The 22563-nt window shown below is 58.1% G+C and overlaps 1 protein-coding gene across 1 annotated transcript in view; it reads right to left on the bottom strand.

The window, feature by feature from the left end:
* Positions 1–212: 212 nt before the first annotated feature.
* The window catches only part of MAP3K1 (mitogen-activated protein kinase kinase kinase 1), a 57384-nt gene continuing 35033 nt past the window's right edge, over positions 213–22563 (bottom strand). Inside the window, exons 6-20 of the mRNA XM_054575350.1 lie at positions 22241–22389; positions 20257–20378; positions 19947–20028; positions 19664–19832; positions 17635–17904; positions 14908–15029; positions 13388–13479; positions 12918–13107; positions 11369–12638; positions 10889–11041; positions 10008–10170; positions 4227–4358; positions 3020–3162; positions 2356–2487; positions 213–1567 (exon numbers count right to left, since the gene is read on the bottom strand). Of these exons, the coding sequence (XP_054431325.1) occupies positions 1418–1567; positions 2356–2487; positions 3020–3162; positions 4227–4358; positions 10008–10170; positions 10889–11041; positions 11369–12638; positions 12918–13107; positions 13388–13479; positions 14908–15029; positions 17635–17904; positions 19664–19832; positions 19947–20028; positions 20257–20378; positions 22241–22389 (3339 nt within the window). The 3' untranslated portion in view covers positions 213–1417. The remainder of the gene's footprint in view (positions 1568–2355; positions 2488–3019; positions 3163–4226; positions 4359–10007; positions 10171–10888; positions 11042–11368; positions 12639–12917; positions 13108–13387; positions 13480–14907; positions 15030–17634; positions 17905–19663; positions 19833–19946; positions 20029–20256; positions 20379–22240; positions 22390–22563) is intronic.

The raw sequence follows: 22563 nt of genomic DNA, 5'->3' as shown, positions 1-22563 counted from the left end.
ACTTCCAATTTGTGGGGTACATTTAGAATGTACTCTAGATAGCTTATTTAGTTTATCCTGAGTCTTTGAGAGTAACCAATTCTATTTTGTCCTGCAACAATTCAACTGGCTTCTGAAGAGTTAAAACTTAACATCTCAAAAAGTCGTATTAAATACTTAATCAGTACTTGATTTAAAGACTCACAAAAAAAAAAAAAAAAAAAGGGCTGAAAGAGCTGCCGCTGTCCTTCAGGGCTCCCTGCCCACAGTGAGCTGCGGGCGAACCAGCCACTAGACACCTGCCCCAAGTCCAGTGAATCTGCGTGCACATGAAATGCAATCTCACTTTTCTTTATGAACGTGTTTTCCAAGCTTAAAGCAAACTTACTGTTTAAAAACACCATTGCTCACTGGTGGTTGAGTAAAGAAGTTAGATTTTCTGTTGTGACCCATCCGTGGACCCCTGGCCAGAAGGAAAACGGCAGCCCCGCCCGTTGACAAGGACAGGCTGGGACCGGGGGACAAACTGCCGTGACACTGCCTGTAAGCAAGACTGGCACAGACCGGTGAAGAGACGCCAACAGATTCCAAGGTGGCCTTGACCGTGGCCGTGAGCTGCATCACGAGAACAGCTGCTTCCGCTTCACTTACATTTAACCTGCGCGGGAGGAGCCGTGACGGACTCATGAAGGTAGTAGAAATTCCAATTTAAAAAAAAAACAAAATTCCATATTAAAAAACTCTTGCCATAGCAAGATATTCCATAAACTCTAGTTCACACCTAGTTCTATCTTTTTTTTCTGGTTTGTAAAGATCACCTTTCCCTGAATATGAAACAAAAATGAAGGTGAAATGAAAATATAGAACCATGATTTCCAAAAATGAAATAATTGGGCCAACAGTAAAATGCACAATGAACCACGATTGCCCAGGCTTTATAAAAATAAAGGCCAATTGTGGTTCATGAAGAAGTGACCAACTTTAAAAAATATATTTCCTGCTGCTCATGGCATCTCCTGACCGAGAGGCAGATGCCGATTTGCTCTGCCAGCAACAAGCGCCGCAGGCGGCCGGGAGCCCTGCGGCGGCCGCCGCGGGAGGCGGGAGAAGCGTTGAAACAGCGACACAGACCGGGGGCCCCATGCCGCTGGTATTGCTGAAAAAGTGCTCCAAGACCTAATCGCGACGGTGGCAGCGGCGAGCCAGGCGGACGGCATCGCTCGCTGGCTCGCGGGGCCAGGTTTCCCTGAAAGGCATGGGCCGCGGTCCGCGCGGCGCGGCCCCTGATTTGTCGCTCACACACTTGGGTCCGGGTTCCCCGCTGGGCTCGCTCCTGGCTGTCCGGCGGCAGAGGCCAGCGGGTGCCCCATGTGGTCGCCCACGAAGCTCCCCTCTCGCCGAGCACCCTGTCTCCGTCTTAGCTGGGGCGTCTACCAGGCTACCAGGTCGTGCGGAAGACGGGGTGCTTCAGCAGCTCCCGCGACGGAGGTCTGTCCTGAGGCTGAAGTTCTAAACAGCGAAGGGCCACGTCCCGCAGCCCCGGAGACAGGTGGGGAGGGATGGCGGGCGCCGTGGTCGCGCTGGCGATCTGTGGGGGAGACAGCGGAGCTCAGGCCTTTGCACAGGCTGGCTGGGGGCTCGCCGCCTGGCGGGGGACCCAGGCTGACGGTGCGAGGCCGGTCTCTCCTGTCCTGGGAGGCATTGCCCGGGAGTGGAAGGGCGGCGGGGGCCCGGCCGGGGCGAGTGAGGGCCTCTCCGGTGTGTCCCTGGCACTCGCCCATGAAGGGGCGCCACAGGGCACCCCCTTGATAAACAGACGGGCCAACAGGGGCAGACAGAGGGCGTGATTTCCTAGTCACGTGGCTATTGGCGGGCGGGGGGGGGGGCTGGGGCTGGAAACCCGCCATCCAGGCTGCCGCCGGCACACCTCTGACCCCACAGCCGACCCGAGCCGCCGGCCGCGCCCGCCTCTGGTGGAACCGGAGGAGGGACTTGCGCGTCTGGACACCAGAGCAGACGGCGCCTGGCAGCTCGCTCGGGCGCGTTGGAATACAGGACATAGTAAGTTGGAGTTTTAAAAATGCGTACATTGTGCACGGGACAGGAAGAGCTTCAGCGCTTAAATGTGGGAGCCGGCCGGGTAGACGTGTGCGCGCATCCCGGCGGGGGCAGCGGTTCGGTGGTTCAGTGCCACCAGCTCGGTGCTCAGAGCAGCCAGGCAGGGCACAGAGACAGGGCACGCCGTGGGGACGGGAGGAGGCGGCCCGGCCACATGCCCGTGTGGCGATTCGTTTATTTCAAGAGCCTGGGCCTTCGAGGGGGACCCACCCGCCTCCTGCCAGCCCCAGAAGGAAGCGCCTCTCGCCCTGCCCTCACCTTGAATATCAGCGCGAGGTGGTTGGAGTGCTTCTCTGCGTTCCACGGGGGTTTGGCACAAGCCATCTCGATGATGGCACAGCCCACGCTCCACACGTCGCAGCTCCTGCCGTACTGCTGGCCCCGCAGCACCTGGGAGAGAGCAGGTCAGCCGGGCCGGCCGTGGGAAGGCCAAAGCCACTCTGCAGCGCAGACGTAGGCAGCCTCCTGCCGACGGCCTGGCGTCCTGCCCGCTGCACAAAGGAGCGGAACCCCCTCTGTGGCACAAAAGCATTTTGGAAAACTGTGCGGCCCTGAAAAGCCACCAGAGATCTCAGCGTCTCCACGCTGCCCCCGTGCATGCAGCGGTGGGGCGGGACGTCAACTGAGAATCGCTGTGCGCGACCGCGAGGAGCTCAGACCAGCAGCGCCTGAACGTCTTCCCCGACGGCTGAGGCCGCTTCTGTTGTGCATGTTTTGGGTTTACTGCAAACAGCTTTGTAAATTAGCCAACAGCCCTTTGTTACAATAGCCTTTGGGCAATGCTACTGAAACCCATCTTTCAGAATTCTGTTAAGACAAAGAGGGAAAGGCAGGGGCTGGGGGTCTCGTACAGGGGACAGCGTGCCGATGAGCGGGGAGGGACTCCGCCACTGAGCACCGCCGCAGGCAAAGCCGCCCTCACCTCGGGCGCCATGAAGGCGATCGTCCCCAGCAGCTGGCCCTGGAACTCCCCCGCGCCCGTCCCCTTCGACGCCAGCCGGGCCGCGGCCCCGAAGTCGGCGATCCTCAGCCTCTGGCCGGTGCTGTCGATCAGCAAGTTGGCACCTGCCCACGAGCACAAGGGACAGATCACAGACTTGGTAGAACGCTAGGGATGACACGGGACAATGGCAAAGAAAGCGGTGGGCCAGCGCCAGGCGTTGGGGGTGTCCCTCTCCCTCAGGCCCCTCGGCTGTGCCGAGGCCCCAGGGCCCACGCGCTCAGCCGCCTCCGCACCCACGGCCTCGGGGGGCTCTGGCCCGAGCCCAGGCAGGGCTCCGTGGTGCCCTGAATACATGTTAAACACCATCAACAGGGTGCTTCCCAAAATGATCTTTCTGCAAAATTCAAACTTCAGTGTAGTTTAGATTTTAAGATAAAGTTCTGTTGAAACAGACTGATGTAGACCAAGTCAAATTACTATAATTTCACAATTACAGCTTAATAAAAAATGTCAGTTTTTAAAATATTTTATTTATTTTTTAGAAAGAAGAGAAGGGAGGGAGAGAGAGAGGGAGAGAAGCATCACCGCGAGCGAGAAACACCGATCGGCGCTCTCGTCCGCGCGCCGGCCTGGGCCCGACCGGGAGTCGGCCACCCGGCAGCCCTCCGCGCGGTGGCGCCACGCACACCCACTGAGCCACCCTGCCCTGGGCGAAAAATTAACTTCATTAAATTACTTGACTATATTAGGTCAAATACGAGATAGACACTCGTGTCAGAAAATCAGAGCTGCTATTAATTCATCAACTGCAGGAGATTTGAAAGGATTTTCCCTAAAAGTTTATAATATCGCAAGTGCTCTCACGGACCCCGGGGACAGGCTTTAGGGAGGAGTGCCCTCCAGGACCAAGGCTGGACCGAGGCCGGGACGTGGAGGCCTGGAGCCCACACCTGGCCGGCCGGCGCGAGGCAGTGAGGCTGCAGGAGGGTCCCGCCTCCTGAGGGGGCCGCGTCCTGTGACCCCAGATGCGCCTTCACCCCTAACAATCCCAGTCAGGCGAGTCGCCGAGGACAGACGACCCTCTAGCTGATTTCAGGTGAGAAACTGCCCACAAAGGTGCAAGTTTTAGAATTACATTAGTTTTCTACTTACTGCTGGAAAAAAAAAATAATAAGAAAATCCCTACCTTTCACATCTCTGTGAATGATCTGGTTTTCGTGGAGATACGAGAGGCCACGGAGTAACTGCTCAGTGTAGTGAATGACGACCGATTCCTTGAAGGCTCCGTATTTACTGAGCAAATGGGCCACAGACCCCCCTGCAAGACAGACACAAAACAGCAATAAGAATTATCATAAACTTATGCCAGAATTAAAGGTGTTTATTACGCTTCAATAACATAAGGCTGCACTTTATGAGCGCACATGCGCATCTGAAATGCTCATGTATACTCTGCATCAGAAGTGAAACTGATTTAAAAACTAACACATTTAAGTGATCTCCAAAGCTCTCAAGCAGGAGGCTTTCATGGAACCCTCATAACTAGTTTTTCAGAAGGTCAAGAGTTCAGAAAGCTTCAAAAGTTAACAGTTTCGGATGGAGCTATTTCTTAAATGTACAATTGGCCCGTCTTTTTGACCAAGGCCTACGAAGCGCCTGTCTTCGTGACGAGCGCGGACGGCGCTGACCTGTCACGCGGCAGAAGGCGAGAGCGCAGGTGGCGCCGGCGGAGGCAGGGGAGGCGCGCTCGCCAGCCGCTCCCAGCGGTGCCCGGCGGTGCCCGGCCGTGCCAGGCGGCAGGCCACGGACTCAGCGAGCCTCGGCTGAAAGGACTTGAACTCGCCACCTCAGCAGAAGCATCAACCCAGACACAACCCACGCCGAGCGCGCGCTGAAGAACGGATGGCGGAGGCGGAGGCGGAGGCGGGGGCGGGGTCCCGGCCGCCCCCCCCCCCCCGGCACCGAGCCGCTGCGCCCCGTGTGGGGCGGCCATGGCTGAGAAGGCCCTGAAGAGGCGCTGAACAGCACTCCCCCCCCCAAGGGTATAGAGAGAAGTCGCGTCGACGAAACACGTGGGAGGGGCAGGTGTGTGGTCTGATCAGGATCCACGCCCCAAGCGTGGCAACTCCCGTGTGGGAGAGGCGCCAGCGCCCGGTGGTCCCCCGAGGGACGCTGCTCCGACAGGACGCCCCCCCCCACCCCCCAAAAAGGGAAACAGCTGGCGGGCCCCCAGCAGCCCTGCCCAGCTGCCCCAGGAGGGGGCGCTCCGCCCACACGGGCGACCCCTGGGGAGCAGGGGATGGTGCCAGCGGCCCCCAGGGCGCACCCCCACCCAGGACCACTTCTACAGGACGGGGCGGGGGGTGGGGGGGTGTAGCTGGTCTGCCGAACACACAGAGGGAGCCAGAGGGAGGCAACGTCTGGAGACGGAGGAGTATCCTCTGAATGAAGGACAGCGGAGCCGGAGAAAGAGCTCAGCGAAATGGGGACGAGCATCTGCCAGACGGCACAGGCAGAGCGACGGTCAGAACGGCGCTGAGTGGGTTCGGGAGGGAGTGGCTGCGCCAGCCGGACCTGAGCTGAGGTGGAAGCCGCACTACAGGGGCCCACCGGCAGGTCAGGAGAGCCGATCCCTGACCTGGGGACAGAGGAGTGGACGTCGTTGCTCCTGAGCAGCAAGAGGGAGAGGGTTTTTAATGAGGGCAGTTCGAGGGACCTCAGGGATGACATCGAGCATTCCAGCGTTCCCGCCGCAGGGGTACCCGAAGGAAAAGGGAGGAAGGGACTGGAAATCTGTTTGAAAAAATAATGGCTAAAAACTACCCTCACCTGACAAAAGGCAACAGACGTCTAAGTCCAGGGAGCGCAGAGAGTCGCAACCAAGATGGACCCAAAGAGGCCACCCCAAGACACAGCATATGAAAATGCCAGAGGTTAAAGGAAAAGCGGGAATCTCAAAAGCAGCTGGCTTTGCACACAGGAGCACCTGTAAGGCTCTCAGCTGAGTTTTCAGGACTCGGGGGTGGGGGTGGGGTCCCCAAATATATTCCAAGTGAAGAAAAGGAAAAACTTGCACCCAAGAATGCGCGACCTGGTGTGGTTCTTGCTCAGACCTGAAGGAAAGAGAAACTTTCTCAAACTAGCAGAAGCCAACGCAGGCCGTCGCCGCTGAACCGGACCGAAGGAGGCACGGGAAGGGCTCCTGTCGGCAGAAGGGGAGAGGCCGAAACCGGAAGTGAGGAAGCGCAGGGAGGACAAAGCTCACGGTCAAGGCACTGAGGACAGCCCGTGGGCGAACTGACCATAAGGCTGGTATGACGGTTATAAGACAAAAGCAGCAAAATCACGGGTACCTTCACTAATTAGGATAATGCAAAGCAAGATTTCAACCACACAAAACACGGGGGAGGCAACACGGGATGTGTTTAGAACGCGTTCCAACTTCAGTGCCGGTCAAATCAAAATGGCTGCTATAAACGCTCGCGGCAACCAGAAACCAAACCTCACACGCGCAGAACCCCACAAACCAAAACCTCACACGCGCAGAAAGGGAGACAGGAGCCCAACGCTGACCCTGACGGGGGTCATCGACGCGAGAGAGGGCGAGAGCAAGGGTCAGAAAACCAGACGCGCAACCAGAAAACAACAAATAAGACGGCAGCAGAGACATCCTATCAATAACCACTTTAAACTCAAATGGATTAAATGGTCCAGTGCAAAGACGTAGGCTGGCTGGCGGGATTAAAAATACATAAATAAAAAGGCAAGGCCCCTCCAGATGCTGCCCACAAGAGACTTGCTTCGGATGGAAAGACACAAACAGGCGGAAGGGGAAGGGTGGACAAGCTCCTGCAAGTGGAGATGAAACGAAAGCTGGAATAGCAACATTTCTACGGACAGAACAGGTGTGAAAACAAAGACTGTAATGCGGCCAAGAAGGACACTGCCTAACGGGAAAGGCCTAATCGAAGAAGGGGGCTGAGCGGAGGTGAACATCCACATGCCCCACCCCGGGCGCCTGCGCACAGAACGCGACTGTTAATGGACACAAAGGCCGAGGCCAATGGCAACGCGGTGACCGGGCCTGGCCGAGCGCTCGGCGGGCAGGGGCGTCGCCTCGCACACCCAAAGGCCACGGGTTCGAGTCCCCGGTCCAGGTGCGCATGCGCGGCAACCAATGGGTGTTTCTCTTTCACACCACTATTTCTTTCCACCCCCTTCTCTCTAAAATCAGTAACATTCCCTCAGGTGAGGATTAATAATAAATTTTAAAAAATAATAAAAAAGTAGGAGGGGACTTTAATAACCCACTTACATCAATGGATAAATCACCTCGACAGAAGATCGACAGAGAAGCAGTGGCCTTAAATGACATATTAGCCCACATGTTTTCAAAGCGTTTCATCCAAAAGAAGGAGAAGGTCCATTCTTTTCAAGTGCACATGGAAGATTTGCCAGGACAGACCACATGTAAGGCCACGAAACAAGTCTCAGTAAATTTAAGAAGACTGGGATCACAGCAAGCACCTTCTCTGACCACAATGCTGTGAAACTGGAAATCAATGATAAGAACAACACTAGAAAAAACAGACTAAACATCACTCTACTAAACAATAGGATAATGAAAAAAAATCAAAGAGAAAATAAAAAAAAGTCTTGAGACATGATGAAAACAATCCCATTTACGACTGCATCACAAAGAATAAGAAATAAATTTAACCAAGGAGGTGAAAGACCCACCCTCTGAAAAGTCTAAGACATGGAAGAAGCTGAAGAGGATTCATAAATGGAAGGATATACCACGTTCATGGGCTGGAAGAATTAATATCATTAAAATATCCAGACTACCCATAGTGATATACAGATTCGATGCCATCCCTATCGAAAGACCAATGGTGTTCTCCTCAGAACTAGAACAAACAATCGTAAAGTTCACACAGAACCACAGAAGATCCTGAATAGCCAAAGCAATCTTGAGAAAGATGAACAAGGCATACTGGAGAAGGATGGTTGCTGATTTAAAGACTATACTATAAAGCTGTAATAATGAAAACAGAATGGTATCGGCACAAAAAACAGACACACAAATCAATGGAACAGAGTGGGACGGCCAGAAATAAACCCATACTAATCTGGTAATTAATCTACAGCAAAGGAGGCAGGAACATACAGCAGGGAAGAGACAGCCTCTATGACAGCTGGTGTTAGGAAACCGGGACTACTTTTTACACCATATACAAAAATAAGCTAAAAATGTATGAAAGAGTGAAACGTAGGACCTGAAACCATAAAACTCCTGGAAGGAAACACAGGCATGAACTCTTCGACATTAGTCTTAGCAATATCTTTTTTGGATGTGTCTCCTCAGGGAAGGGCGACAAAAGAAGAAAATAAATGAACAGGACGACATCTAACAGCAGCTTTTGCTGAGCAAAGGAAACGATCAACAAAAGAAGAAGTCAACCTACTGAACGGGAGAAGACATTCACAAATGACAGGTCTGATCAGGGGTTAAGACCCAAAACATACCAGGAACTCATACGACACAACAGCAAAAAAACAAACAATCCGAAAAAAAAGAAAACCCCTAACAACCCTATTTAAAATGGGCAGAGAACCTGAACAGACACTTCTCCAAAGAGGACACACAGAAGGCCAACGGGCATGAGAAAAAGCGCCCAACACCACTAACCCTCTGGTGCAAACCAAAACCGCAGCCAGAGGCCAGCTGACACGGGTCAGAATGGCCGCCGTCAGTAAGCCAACAAACACGTGCTGGCGCGGACGTGGAGAAGGGGGAGCCTCATGCGCCGGGGGTGCGAGAGCAGGTGGGGCAGCCGCTGTGTAAAAAAGTATGGAGATTTCTAAAAAAAAAACCCCCAAAAACAAATAAAACCACCTATGATCCAGCAATTCCACTCCCGGTACTTATCTGAAGAAAAAGAGAACAACAGTTTGAAAAGACATGCGTGCGCCCCGGGCTCATGGCGCGGCGTTCGCAGCGCACAGCAGGGGAGGCAGCCCGGGCGGCCAGCGGCAGAGGACCGGGCGAGGGCGACGGAGGGCCACTCGGTCACCGGAAAACCGAAATCTCGCCGTCAGTGACGCTCCGATGGACCTGCAGGGCCATCAACGCCCAGCAACGCACATCGGAGACAGACAAGCACCGGACAACTTCCCTCCCATGTGGCATCTAAGGAACAGACCAAATGAGCCAACAGCAAAACAACAGAAACAGACGCATACAGACGGTTGCCAGGGGAGAGGGAGGCTGTGGGACGTTTGGAAAGCGGGAGGGACGCGAGGGACGGACCCCCTCTGTGAAAGGGGTCCGTCACGGGGGCATGATGTCCAGTACAGGGACCACCGTCACCGGCATCTTCATGACTGTGTGGTGGCCCCATCGTAAGGCACGTAAATATGGAATCACTATGCCGTGCGCCTGCACACGCTGTGTGTCAACGGCACTTCCCCCAAAAAGACTGATTTGTAAACAGATGTACGGTTCTTCAAACACAAAATAAAGCGCGGTCCTCACGGGCTGACCTCGAGGATGGGGTTCGACTTCATGCTTCGGCGCTAGTTCACCTGAAGTAAATTTTCAGGTTCTACGTTAATCAATTTTAAATCATCTCTTACACCTGTCCAATTAATGAGGGTCACCTGGAAAAATACGGGTCTTACACCTAGCAGGTAAAAAAAGGATTCCTATCCAACAGTGCTACACAATCATTTTAAAAGAAACACTGAAAAAGTTTAAGAGGTAGAAGTAATGAATGCCTTGTGTTTCAGTGAATGTATTTACCAAATATTTACAGTCCATCCTACCATGTCTGGGACGATTTGTCTTTAGAAATTAAAACCATTTAATAAAAAAAGGTGCTCATTAAAATGTTTTTCCTAAACATCAACTGGAACATTCAATCAACATCCTGCGTTATTTCTGTCACGTAAAAGGTGGGCCCACCTGCCATCCACTCGATGAAGAGGTTGTAGTTGCTCTTCTCGCACGTCGCCCCCAGCATCCTGATGACGTTGGGGTGGCTCAGGTGGCTCATCATCCTTATCTCTTCCCTCAGCGCTTCCACCACCTCCTCCTGCTCCGACGACGTGTTTCTGACGTACGTCACCTGTGCCCACAGACATGCTTACAGAGCCCGGCGCTGTGACGCGTGTCGGGCCACAGCCCCCACTAACAATCCGATCTACACGGGACACACCCGCACGAGCCCCTGCGTCAGCTGCCGACGGCCTTACACGCGCGGGTGCGATGCAGACGCCTCACAGAAAACCTGGCCCAACTCTTTCAGAGAATGAGAACCTAGCTTTAGAAGCAGTGAGGTATCAGGAAAATGACCAACCCCCTCCCCACCAAACCCCAGAAAAACGAAACACCACGACCCGGCCCATCCTCCAAAACGGTGTGAAGCAAAGTGAATAGGGGGAGGGGCTGAGTCCGGGGAGAAGAGCCCACGCGACCCAAAGGCCGATGAGCCCACCCCGACCAACGCCCTCGTTGTGAGAGGCCGTCCACGGAGATCCCGGGGGACGTGCGCCGCGCCCCTGCTGGAGGCGGGGAGACCCCCCTCTTCTGAGCGTAAGAAACACAAACGAAGCCCCAGGCAGCCCGTGTCCGACGCTGCGTGTGACAGTCACACTGTTGCTTATGCACAGAACTCATGATGCGTAAGTGAGGACACAGAGGGGAAAGATGGACCGAGGTAGAGGCAACACCTACGTCGAAACCGAGGTTTCTGAAAACTTAAAAGAACTAAAGTATAAACGTGCAGGGACACTCGCGTCTCCTGCGTATGATTTTGGTCCCTTGTGTCCGCACTCGACCCTTACCTGTTTGACAGCCATCAAGGTGCCTGTCCCCACGTCCTGGGCCTGGTAGCAGGAGGAAAAGGCCCCCAGGCCAATCTGCTGGCCCTTCAGCCACTCCACGTCCTCGCGGTAGGGGAGTTTCGCTTTGGTGTGCCCGGGCAAAGTCTCCGGTGTCTGCGTGGTAGAGGGAAGCATCTTTGTGTTGCGCCGTTGAGAGTACGAGTTTGTGAAATTAGCCTGGCCAAATGCTACTCTTGGTCAGTCTGGCTTCCCAAGCCACCCAGGGACAGTGCCGGCGACCGGCGTCCAGTGCGGAAGGGACCCGCACGGAAGTGTCCCAACCGGAACCGCCTCTGAAACAGGCAGGGGCGTTTCTGCCTGAACAGCGACCCGCACGCTGTGTGGTTCCACGTGGAAGCCCACCCCGCACGGCGAGCCCGCGTGCAGGCCGCGGCCCTGCGTGGCGTGCGCTGGGGCAGGGCCCCGGGGCCCCGTACTCACGTCCTGCTGGATGATGATGACGTCCTCCCCGCCGGCCACCTGCAGCTGCGGCACGGTGGGCAGCGCGTCCTGGGACGCGGACATGGCCATGGCCATCGCCAGCGCCTCCTCCTCCTCTGCCTCCAGCTTTTCTTTGCACTTCTGATTGTGGGTCACGTCATCTTGGTAGGTGTCGTCGCTTTCATCCTTTTCAGGGGAGAGGACGGCCACTTCCGACTGGAAAGTCACGGTGCTGTCGCTCGAGGGCATGGACGCCTCAAGGAGGTCCTCGACGCTGGAGCTGAGCTCTGGGTTGGCGTCCAGCCTGCTCCTGTCCTCGATGGGGGTGAACACTGTCTTGTCGCTGGGGATGAGGGCGTGGCTGCTGCCGCTGCTGCCGCCGCTGTCCTCACACCGGCACGGGCTGCACAGGTCGAGGGTCAGGCTGTGCTGCGAGGCGGCCCCCTGCCTGCCGGGACCGCCCGGGGGCGGCCGAGAGGGCCGCGGCCTGTGGACGGTGCCGGAGGGCGGGGGTCTGCACTGAGTGAAGATCGGGGAGAGCTTGTCTGCCTCTCTGCTTTCGGAGCAGTGTCGCTGGAACGGCAGGGAAAACTTGCGCTGCGTTTGCGGGGATGCAGGAGCTTTGCAGGGAGCGAATCCCTGAGGCCGGTGCCTGGAGCCGTCCGTGCCGGTGGGCGCGGCGGGCGCTGAGGAAGACGGGGGCGCCTGGGCTGCGGGCGCGAACTGGGAATGGAGCGGGAGGGGGGACGAGTTCAGGCACTGGCTGTGGGGCCTGCCCTTGGTCTGCACCACGGGCTTCGGCTGCTCCGTCGTCACCGAGCCCGGGAGCCCCACGGCGAGGCCGGCCAGCCTGTCGGAAACGTCCTCCGAGCTGGCGCTCAGCCTCGCAGCCTGCAGCCCCCTCCCAGCTCGCTCCGCAAGGTCTGCGTGCTCCGCGGGGCTGCCCTCCGCGGTCTCCGGGGAGCTGTTCGGGCCGGACGCCGGCGGAAAGCCGTCCTGCCGGCCGTCCAGAGGGTCCTCGCCGCCCAGGGCCAAGGCCTCGGCGATGTCCGCCTCCTCCGCGATGGCTGCCAGCCGGCGGCGCATCCTGGCGAAGTGCGTGGAGCTGGACACACTCAGCATCTCCAGCAGCTTGGAGAACACCCGGGGCACAGTGGTGACCATCCTCGCGGAGCTCAGGTAGACCCTCCGGGAGAGCTTGCCCACCATGGAGTGCGGGTTGTCGATGCACAGCAACGCGAAGCCCAGGAGCGACAGCAGCTTCTTGTACCTGCGAGGAAGGCACATTCCGTTATCACACGTTACAGGTTCTGCACAACACGTACAAATAAAAGGAAGGTGGTGATAATTTACAGCTTGTACATTCCAAAAAAGAAAAATCAGAGTAACGAGCCTAGACCTCAGGTCTGTGTGTCTGTCAAACACCAGGAGCGGCATGTACACTCGGCAGCTCCCGCGTCTTCCGTGACCCTAACACGCTCCGTTCGTGGGGGCAGGGTGTGTGGCGGGGTGGGCGGGCGGGCGGAAAGTCGCTGTGGGAGAGACGTACTTGCTTTCCACGGGCTCAGCCGGGGAGACATCGGCACTGACAATGTGGGGGTAAAATTCAGCAGGAAATTCCAACAGCAGCCTGTCGATCAGGCAGAGGCGGCCCAGGAGCTCTTGCCAGTTGTTTGGTTCGGTTTGGTTTCCAAGGATGCAACTTAAGACATAGTCGACACCACCGATGCCGATGGACCCTACGGAAAGGAAGGCAGAAAGAAGGAACTGAAACACAGCGGTGCTGAAGCCCAAACCAAAACACGACCAAATGGCAGAAGGCCGCCTAAGTCCTCGGGCCTGCATTCGTTTAAGAGTTCCTCCCTGAGATGCATGTTCTATTTCTAGTATGAGCCGACAGAGTCAATTTAGAAAATTACTTTGAAATCCCGTAACTGCGGCATCAGAGATTACGAGACTGGATAGTCTGCTATGGAAATGATAAAACGTGCTATGTCAACTTTAAGGAAAAGTTATTACCAGCTTTAAGGATTTCTCTGCCAACCGCCAGCTCCCCGGCCTGGCCCTTGCACAGCTCCAGCAGCGTCGAGATGGACAGCTGGCTCGTGCGGCTGGGAACGAAAGGACGCGCGTCAGACTCGGCGCGGGACGAAGCCCGCACGAGAGGGGAGCAGGGAGCGACGCCCGGTGAGGGGGTGGGAGGAGGACGTTCCCCAGACCGGCTGCTTTTCTACGCCTGCGGCTGCATTAACCGCGTCGCTAGAGAGAGTCGCGCTCGTTAGCGGGTCCAATTTCGTACCTTTCACCTTGTCCCCTACAGTAAGGACAGAACCTTCATTCGCTGCTGGCTCTCAGGCAGCGAGTGCTGATTTCAACATCAAGTCAGGTAAGAAAAAGGGCTTACTTTCATTAGCATATCTTGTTAAAATAAAAAAGACTCAAGGCATTTTGGTTTCTGAATTTGCACTAGAAATCTCTTGAAGTGAAAACACACCCTTCCTACCCCAACCCTTTATGCTCTCTTACATAGCAGAATGAGGTCCAAATGTCAAAATCTCTTCCCAGCATTTCTTATGGTATTGCTGGCAAGGACCAGGTAAAGGACCGAAGTTTAAAACGTTAGAAAGCAGGCAACACAGTAAATGCTACAGAAGCACTGAAGGTCTCAGGAAAACACTTCCGCTAGAACTGAAAAGACCGTGAGCTCTGTGTGCACTTCACAAGCGATTCGCCTGCCTCCTGTTTCTCGTCTCCCCAACCAACGAGGCCGCGCTAAGCCTGTCAGCCCACAGGCTGCGCGCAAGGACCCTGCAGCCGAGGGCCGACCCCGCAGGCCGCGCGGCAGGCGAAGCTGAGCCCCCGTGTGCCAAGACCCTGCCCAGACCGCGCCCGTGACCGAGGGGGACCGCGCGGCGAGCAGAGGCGACCTGGGACAGGGAACCTTCCCCCGCGGAGGCCTGCCTGCCCGGCCACAAGCAGACGAGACCCGGCCAGTGCCCGTTCCCAGGGCTGTTCAGTGAGAAGGGACCTCCCTCCCCCGGGACCGGGAGGGAAGACCCAGAGCCAGGAGCCCGACAAAAGCAGGCTGTGCTCGCCGCCACTGTCCCAGACTGCGTTCTGCCCCCATCTTTACCCTCCAATTAGGGTCGTTGCTGTTCCTTGTCAGTGTTTAGGGACAATGCTGGGGTATATGGAACTGGGAGAGGACGGCTGTTATTTGACACGAACTACCCTAATTAGAGTACAATTCCAGGACACAGGAAATAAGAAAATCAGGTTTTTTGCGGGGGGCGGAGGGGTGTTCCCGGTAAGGCGGCAATTGGGTGTAAAGGTCCCACTGGTCCCCGTGCTGTGCAGCCCAGTCCCTGGAGCGCAACGGCGCCTGACCGGCCCGCACGCCAGCGGCGCTGCCGGCCGCGCTCCAGACGGGCCTGCCACTCGGCGGCCATGGCGCCCGCACGGCGAGCTCAGGGAGGCTCCTCCCGCCCGTCCCGGGGCCTCGCGGAATCGACGCGCCCCCGGCCGGCACCGGGCCTCACCTGTTGGAGTCGGCGCACTTGACCAGGATGGTGTCCACCACGGGCCGCAGCAGCCGCTGCAGCTTCAGCCGCTCCGCCAGGCTGTGGCACGGCGTGTACGCCAGCATGGCCCTCAGCGTTTTCTGGGGGTGAGACCGAGGGCCAGGTCAGCTGCGCTGAGGGCGTCGGTGGCGCGGAGCCACCCCCCCCCAAGACAGTCTGAGAGGCAGAGCGAGTGGCGGGGAGACCCCGCGGCCCATACCCAGCACGAGACTCCACGCTGCAAAGGCGCGGTCAGGTACAGAAACAAGCAGGCGGGTGGGGCAGGGCTCCGTGGGCCGTGCCTGCGGCCCTTTTTTTTTTTTGAAAGATTTTATTTATTTATTTTTAGAGGAGAAGGGAGAGAGAAAGAGAGGAAGACAAACATCACTGTGTGGCTGTGCCTTGCGCACCCCCAGCTGGGGACCTGGCCTGCAGCCCTTAACTAGACTGGGAATCAAACCGGCCACCCTCTGGTTCGCATGCTGGTGCGCCATCCACTGAGCCACACCAGCCAGGGCTCCTGCGGTGCTTTGTAATCTGAATTAATTTTAAAATGAAAAGCTAAAAATTTATTTTAAAAAGAAAATGAGAACAGGCCAGCCTGAGAGAGCCCCCAACGGCCGAAGCAGGCACGACTGGGCGACCAAGCAGGCGGCGAGGGCCCGAGCCGGGGCGCCGGCCGGACGCCCGGCCACGGGAGCCTGGGCCCGATGCCGCGCCCGGCGCCGCTCCTGGGGCGGGACCGCCCCCTGCCCCGCCTCGTCCCCCTCTGCCGACTGCATGGCGGCTGCGTGGGAGCCTGTGTTTTTATGTGACGCATCCTAAGCTGCTTGAGGGGAGGCGACAGGAGGCCTGCGAGGGCTCTCAGGTGGTTCGGCAGGAACTGCACGGGAGGGAGAGGATCGGGGAAGAGGGGAGGGCGCAGAGGCCAGCCCGCCTCTGCCTCGGCTGCGCCGGCACGCGTGACGGTGTGGAGGCAGGAGGCGGCAGAGCTCGGACCCCCACACTCCAGGAGCTCACGCGCGACTAAGGAACCCCTGCACCTCGGCGGACAGAGCCCGACAGCGAGGCAGTGAGCGCGTGCTGGGCCCCACGGCGCCACGCGGAGAGGAGCCCGCGGTGCGTTCGGGAAGCAGCGCGTCTACCCCATGGGTCCCGACGCGTATTAGCTTGCGGGAGCTCTGCCAGTGAACGGACCCAATTCGCCCCATGGGCTCAGTGTTCGCTGGTTCTGAGCGAACACAGAGCCCTTCCCGCACCGCCGTGCCCTGCAGGAGGTGCTGCTGCAGCCGCAGAGCTGCTCACGGGCTCACGGCCAGGCAAGGTCCCCACGGAGGTGGCGGGACGGTGGCGGCTGGGGCACGTTCACTGCACAGGACGTTAGGGCTGGGGACTCCCGTTCCAACCCAGGAAGCCAACGCTGTCCTCACTCTGTGGAGGGAAGGCTGAGGTCCGAGCGTCTGGAAGCCTCGCAGGCAGCCAGCGCGGGGCCCAGACTTGAGTCAAGGTCTCCATACCCTGGACCGCGTGTCCAGGTCGCCCAGGCTAGTGCCAATAAATGAGCAGATTATTCAACATCCCAGCTTGGATGGTAACCTATACGGTCACTCAGTGCTGACTCCAAACTCTGGTTTGTAACCAGCACGGTGGGATCCAAAAAAATGACTCATTAGGCATAGTAGTTGCAGGATGGATTAGAAAAAGGCTGTGAGTGGAAGCAGGGAAAATAATGAGTTTTATAACCAACTAGCCCTGGCCCTGGCTGGGGCGGCTCAGTGGGTCGAGCTCCGGCCTGTGAACCACAGGGTCGCTGGTTCGATTCCCAGTCAGGGCACAGGCCTGGGCTGCAGGCCAGGTTCCCAGCAGGGGGCGCTTGAGAGGCAACCACACAATGACATTTCTCTCCCTCTCTTCCTTCCTTCCCCTCTTTCTAAAAATAGTCTTTTTTAAAAATTTTAACAAAGAGGTGATTCTAAAAATAAACGTTAAAAAATAAACGCAAACTAGATAAGAATTACTCTAAAGCAGTGGCTCCGAGCTGGGGCCGCTGTGACTCTCGGGGCCGCCGTGACTAGGGGAGGAGGGGGGCGTCATGGGGCCCTGCGGCCCACGGGACGGCCTCCGGCTCCTCCAGGCTGAGGCGGAGAAGCCCCGGCCTCAGCTCTGCTCTGCACTCAGAACGGAAGGAGTCAAACTCGCCTCCAAAATCACCAACAGCCTCCTCGTCGCTCCGTCCCACTCGTGCAAGACAACTTCTCACAGGGCAGCGGGGAAAGCTACCACCTGTCACGGGGCCCTGCTCTCTGAGCACACTCCTGACTCCCCATACGAGAACGTTTATTAAATAGGGTCAGTGCTCGTTCATGTTTACTAATATCAAATTAAGAAATCGGAGTAACTGACCGCTCTGCTGTCACCTCATGAAGTATTTTTAATTTGGTCACGTGTAAGGGAAACATGAAGAGGTGAACAGCAAGACATTGCTGCCTTACGTAACAAACAGGAACAGGCTGCAGTAAGTAAAATCCAAATGAAGAGATTAAATGGAAAATTGTAATTTCCTGGGGGTGTGAAATGAAAACAAAATTTGGACTTTCCGAAATTCAATCAGGCGACGTTTCCCGGGACCTTAACGACGATGCCCGTGAGCTATGGGACCCCACCAGCCGCCCCGAAACGCCGTGGTTATGGAGTGAAGCTACTTACTAAAGCAGCAACGTACACTTTGTACACGGGGTCGGCGCAGACCATGGACAGGACGCTGCAGCAGGCCCCCACCACGTCCGCCGGGGCGCCGGGCGCGGCTGGTCCTGGGGCGGCCCCTGCGCCCGGGCCGCCGCCGCCGGAGTGGCCGGTGCTCTCCCCGTGGGCCAGCAGCAGCGCCCCGCTGACGTCGTGGGAGAGGCGCCGGAGCGCCATCTCCCTGATGCTCCAGTTCCTGGAGAAGAGGCAGCCGACCAGCTCCGTCCCGAACACCTGCAGCCAAACACACACAGTGAGCTCAGCGCGGGGATGCGTGGGGATGCGCGGGGTCGCGCGGATGGACGGACCCGGCGCCTTCTGGCCTGAGATCAGATTTCTGTTACTGAAGGGACACCGGGCATTGCTTAAACCTTCACTGTGCAGTTTCAGATGTGCCAGCCGCTTCAACGTCATTAAGAAGGAACTTACACTCTAAGTTTAGCTGGTAACTCTCAAAAGCCCTTACTGTGTATTCAGGCAAAATCAAGAAAGAACACAGGGATTAGGTGGATACCCGTCCAGAGATGTATTTCTATGCGCGGATGTTCACCACAGAACAAAGCAGGTCCCCAGAGAGCCCCGACTTTGTGTTCGAAGCCAGTCAGCCCGCGCGGACGCCAGGCCCAGAGGGGCGCGATCGAGAAGGGCCCGGACGCGGCGCGGCTCTCCCAGCGAGCAGCCGTCAGCGGGGACTTCGACTCGGGTTTTGTCTTGTATGAAAAGGGCAAAAAACTGGACAGAACAGGTAGGGCTGCAGCTAACAGAGTGGAACAATCAAGACGGGAGAAAAAATGCTTGTGCTCCCATCAGCTAAGGCGGCGCACGTCCCCACGGCCGCCACGCCCAGGGCCGCAGACCACGGGCCCGACAGGACGGGCGGCACTCAGGCGGGACCCCAGGGCTGAAAGGAAGGAGCGCACCTAACGTAACGTACACGGAGCGTCTCTGAGTGTTAGAGCAGAGGAAACAACTTGGGGAAAACCAGCCGTGACACTCGTAGGTGCGTTTGCCACAGGAAGTGACAGTGAAGGAGGATGAACCCGCCCGACCCCCACGAACTCAGGCGGCGCCCGGGCTCGGAGCCTCGACCCTGTCTGACCGCGTGGTCCTCACGAAGCGCCAGCCCAGCCCGGCCTGGAGCTCCGGCAGGACCCAGAGGCCGCAGCCCCGCAGGGCTGGCGTCCGATGCCTCGGGGAGGCCCTGGGAGCAGCGGGGGGCCCATCGGGGGGGGGGGGCCTGTGCTAAACGCCACTGATGAGCTGATAAAAAAGGGCAAACTCGTTAAGTTTGCAAATGGCATTCGATTCGTAACAGATTGTGAACACGGTGAGAAACGAGAACCCAAAGCCGAAGGACACGAAGTGGAAAAGGGGACCCAGCCCCGGGAGGCAAAGCTCAGCGATGAGCCGCGGGCCGTGCGTGGCTGAGGGTGTGAGGAGCACGAGGCCCCCGGCGCGGCTGGGGCACTGCGTGGCTCAGCTCCGCTCACAACGCCAGGCGCTGAAAGGCCGGCGCCGGGCGCTCCGGTTCGCCGGGGACAGGGCGCGGTAGGAGAGGTCGTCAAGGAAGGGAAACCACCCGACAACGGCGAGTGCCCACGACCAGGTGCCCCAGGCCAACACGTCCGCGTTGGCTCCGGACCCGCACTCAGCATGGCAGCCTCGGGGCCAGGGGACGCGGGAGGGAGAGGCCGCGTTCACACGGCCCCAAGCGAGGGAAACGGCACGGTCTGCGCGGGACGGGCACGAAGCCTGCGAGCTGTGCCAGCCCCCACGTTGCTGTGGTGTCTGCGTCTGGGCACCGTCCGCCCGTCCGTCGGCCAGAGAGTCACTTGGGGCTGTGGGAGGTCCAGGCTCCGCGATGGGCAGCCTGTGCACCGTGCGGGAACTTCCCTGGCGCAAGTGTCAGGCGCGGGCGGGGCTGGAGCGCCTCCCCACACGCACGCAGCGGGGAGGCACCTGCCTCCTCAGACGTGGGGCGTGGGCCGCTTACCTGGATCCACGGCTCTGCCGTGTCCCTGTGCGCGGGCGGGACCTGCTGAGCCCCGTGGTGTGTCAGGCTGAAGCTGCTTTCCTGCGTCCTGCGTTGCAGGCCCGCCGAGGGCTGCGGCACGGCAGCCCGCAGGGGCGACGGGGCGTCCGCAGGGCTCGACAGCTCGTGGCTGAACAAAAAACCAGCAAGGCCTGCTATGAGCACCCCAGGGACCCGAGCAACACGGCAAGGACGCTTCCACGCTGCACCCAACGTCTGCGCGTCACTCATGCAAGACCGTTACCTGTAGAAGTCATGGGATCTCCACTTAGACCGACAGAGCGGGCATATCAACGGCTCTCTGTTCCTTCTACACTCTTCGGCCCCTGGGGAGAGAAGACGGCCGCGTCACACGCAGTGACTGTCCACCCCAGCAAGGGCGGGGCTCGCGTGCGGACGGGGGCTCGGGGCTCCTGGGCAGGCGGGCAGCAGCCAGTCCTCCAGGTCCCGCGCACGACCCGCCGCGTCCCCCCAGGGAGGGAGCTGCTGCGGGCACAGGGGACACCCAGGCGCACACCCCCACCCACAGCCCCGGGCGAGGGGCCGGCACCTACAGATGGACATGCAGTGGTGGTGCAGCTTGTTCCGGCAGCCGTCCTCACACACGGTCAGGCTCTCCTCGTCCAGCATGCCCAGCAGGCAGATGGGACACAGCTGCTCCTCCTCGTCCTTCATGCTGCACGTGACGCACAGGACAACGGTTGGCACCAGGCGGGCGGGCAACGGGCCCACCTACACCGCACGCGCCATGGCTTCCAAGGACGGGAGCGCGAGACGCTCTTGTTGGGAGCATCTGACACGCGACGCCTGTGTCTCCCGTCATTCCACCGCGGCCCTGCCTCAGGGCCACGTCCCAAGGCTCTGCACATCCTGGGGACACATTGGCCTTCCCTGCCGTGACCACAAGCCCACGTCTGAACTCCAGATTAGAGAGGGGGCAGCCCTGAGCCCTGCCCGCGCCCCTTCGGAAGGAACAGGCTGCTGCAGGACGCAACTCGGCAGCAGCACAAGGCGCCACCCGCCGCAGGGCCGAGGCTGGCAGGGACCCCCAAGCTCCCGAGCCCATGTGGGACGCCTCAGGCACTCGACGTTCTTCTGAGCGCAGCTTGCGGCTGCGCGAGCTCATCAGAAGGCGAGCGCGCTCTGCCCGCGTGCCCGCTCGCTGGGCGTCTCAGTTGTCCCTGCCGCTCTGTGAGCCTGAGCGCTTCTCAGGGTACGACTTTCTCTTAAGAAAGTACATTGACTGGATCAACGCATACAAACATCTTAAAAAGCCACTTTACATATAGTGAAACATGCGTAGCCTCCCAAGAACGGAACTCGTTACAAAAGCCCCCGCTACTTCTGTAAATAAATGTGGCACCTTTTTAAAAATGCCAGTTTCCCTAGCTGTTAGGCTGACCAAACACCGTTCACATGTGTTAGCCCTGAAATTCCGCCATTAATATTCTTCCTATGCTCTTTACCAGGTAGGTACTGGCACCCCAGGTCCCTGTTTGCAGGGTTTATTTTTTTGGTCATCATTTTTTGTATGTAATTTGTCCCAATTCGGTTTTTCGTTGTTTCTTAAAACAAAAATACATCAAAACTAACACAATGCAATCGGATACCCAGATGCATGTCTTTTTCTAAAAATCGAGACGTAACACAAGGCACCGACACCCTCAGTTGCCCTCAGCACGTGGAGGTGATGACCATGGCATGGTTCCCCCGATATACGAACCCAGCGAACCAGCGATGCCCCCAGACCGCGACCCGCCCATGCGTGGGAGGTGCTGCCTTTCACCTCGGGTGGGAGGAGGGAAGCGGGCCCCACCCCCCAGGGGCAGCCACGCCGAGGCCGCAGGGCTCCGAGGACAGGCCAGGGCCCCGGGGCCGAAGCCGACCCCCTGCACGTCGTGCACGGTGGGCCATCCGTCGGCAGCTTGGGGACGGAGGTTGGGGACGCGCCCCCGATGGCACGCGCCCGCAGCGTCCCTCGGACCGTGACTGCCTGTCTGTGCAGAGGAGCAGGCCTGTGTCCTCTCGGGGAAGCGGGCCCTGCTGAGGGCCCGAGAGTCACCTATGAAGCAGCGGTGGCGTCACCCCTTCTCTGCACGGCCTCTGCTCCTCACCTGCAGAGCAGTGACGCCGCCTCCCCAAGAGGCCACTGTCGGGGCGGCTGTGCCCCACGCTGGGTGCCCGACATGCAGGAGTGACTGGTGCACCGCGGCCACTGGCTATTTGCCACCTGCACCACTTTTCCTATGACACAGACTTTGGCTCTCACCTGCCATTTAAGGTGCCACTTTCAACACTGTAGTTTTCAGGGCAAAATGTCCCTACCCATGTGTGTGTCTGCGTGTACATCCACACACACACATCCACATCCACACACATGCACCCATCTGACCTTTAGTAACTTTTACCCTTGCGTTTAACTCGAAAGCCAAGAGGCAAGACTTTTTAGAGCAACTTAACAAGTAAGTACAAAAAATGACACCTGAAATTAAAAAGCGCCCCTGGGTTCATGCCTTTAATTCCCAAAAAAACGCCCACCTGTTTTCCGAGCTGGAGGTGGACGTGCTGGGCGACGAGGACGCGTGTGAGTTCGACATGCGGGACACGAACTTCTGGATGGTGCTGCGGGACGGGGCTTTGATCCGGGAGCTGCGCCGGCTGTGGTACCTCTGGAACAGGCTCTCCACCTGGCGCCGGAAGAGACAGGGGCGTGGCACGCGCGCAGAGGTCACATCGTGTGCCTCTGCTTTCAGGAGTTTTTCACGAAGCGGACGTTAGCGCTTCAAAGCTAAAAACGCGCACAGCTCCCTGGGGACCGGCGTGCACAGCCAGCCGGGGCCTCCTGTCCTCCGTCTAGAAGA

This window comes from Pteronotus mesoamericanus, unplaced genomic scaffold, assembly GCF_021234165.1.
Source record: "Pteronotus mesoamericanus isolate MK-2021 breed Mesoamerican mustached bat unplaced genomic scaffold, CSHL_Meso_final contig_29, whole genome shotgun sequence".
Lineage (NCBI taxonomy): Eukaryota > Metazoa > Chordata > Mammalia > Chiroptera > Mormoopidae > Pteronotus > Pteronotus mesoamericanus.
The sequence above is the reverse complement of the archived record's forward strand: the minus strand, read 5'-3'. Positions and strand labels throughout refer to the sequence as shown.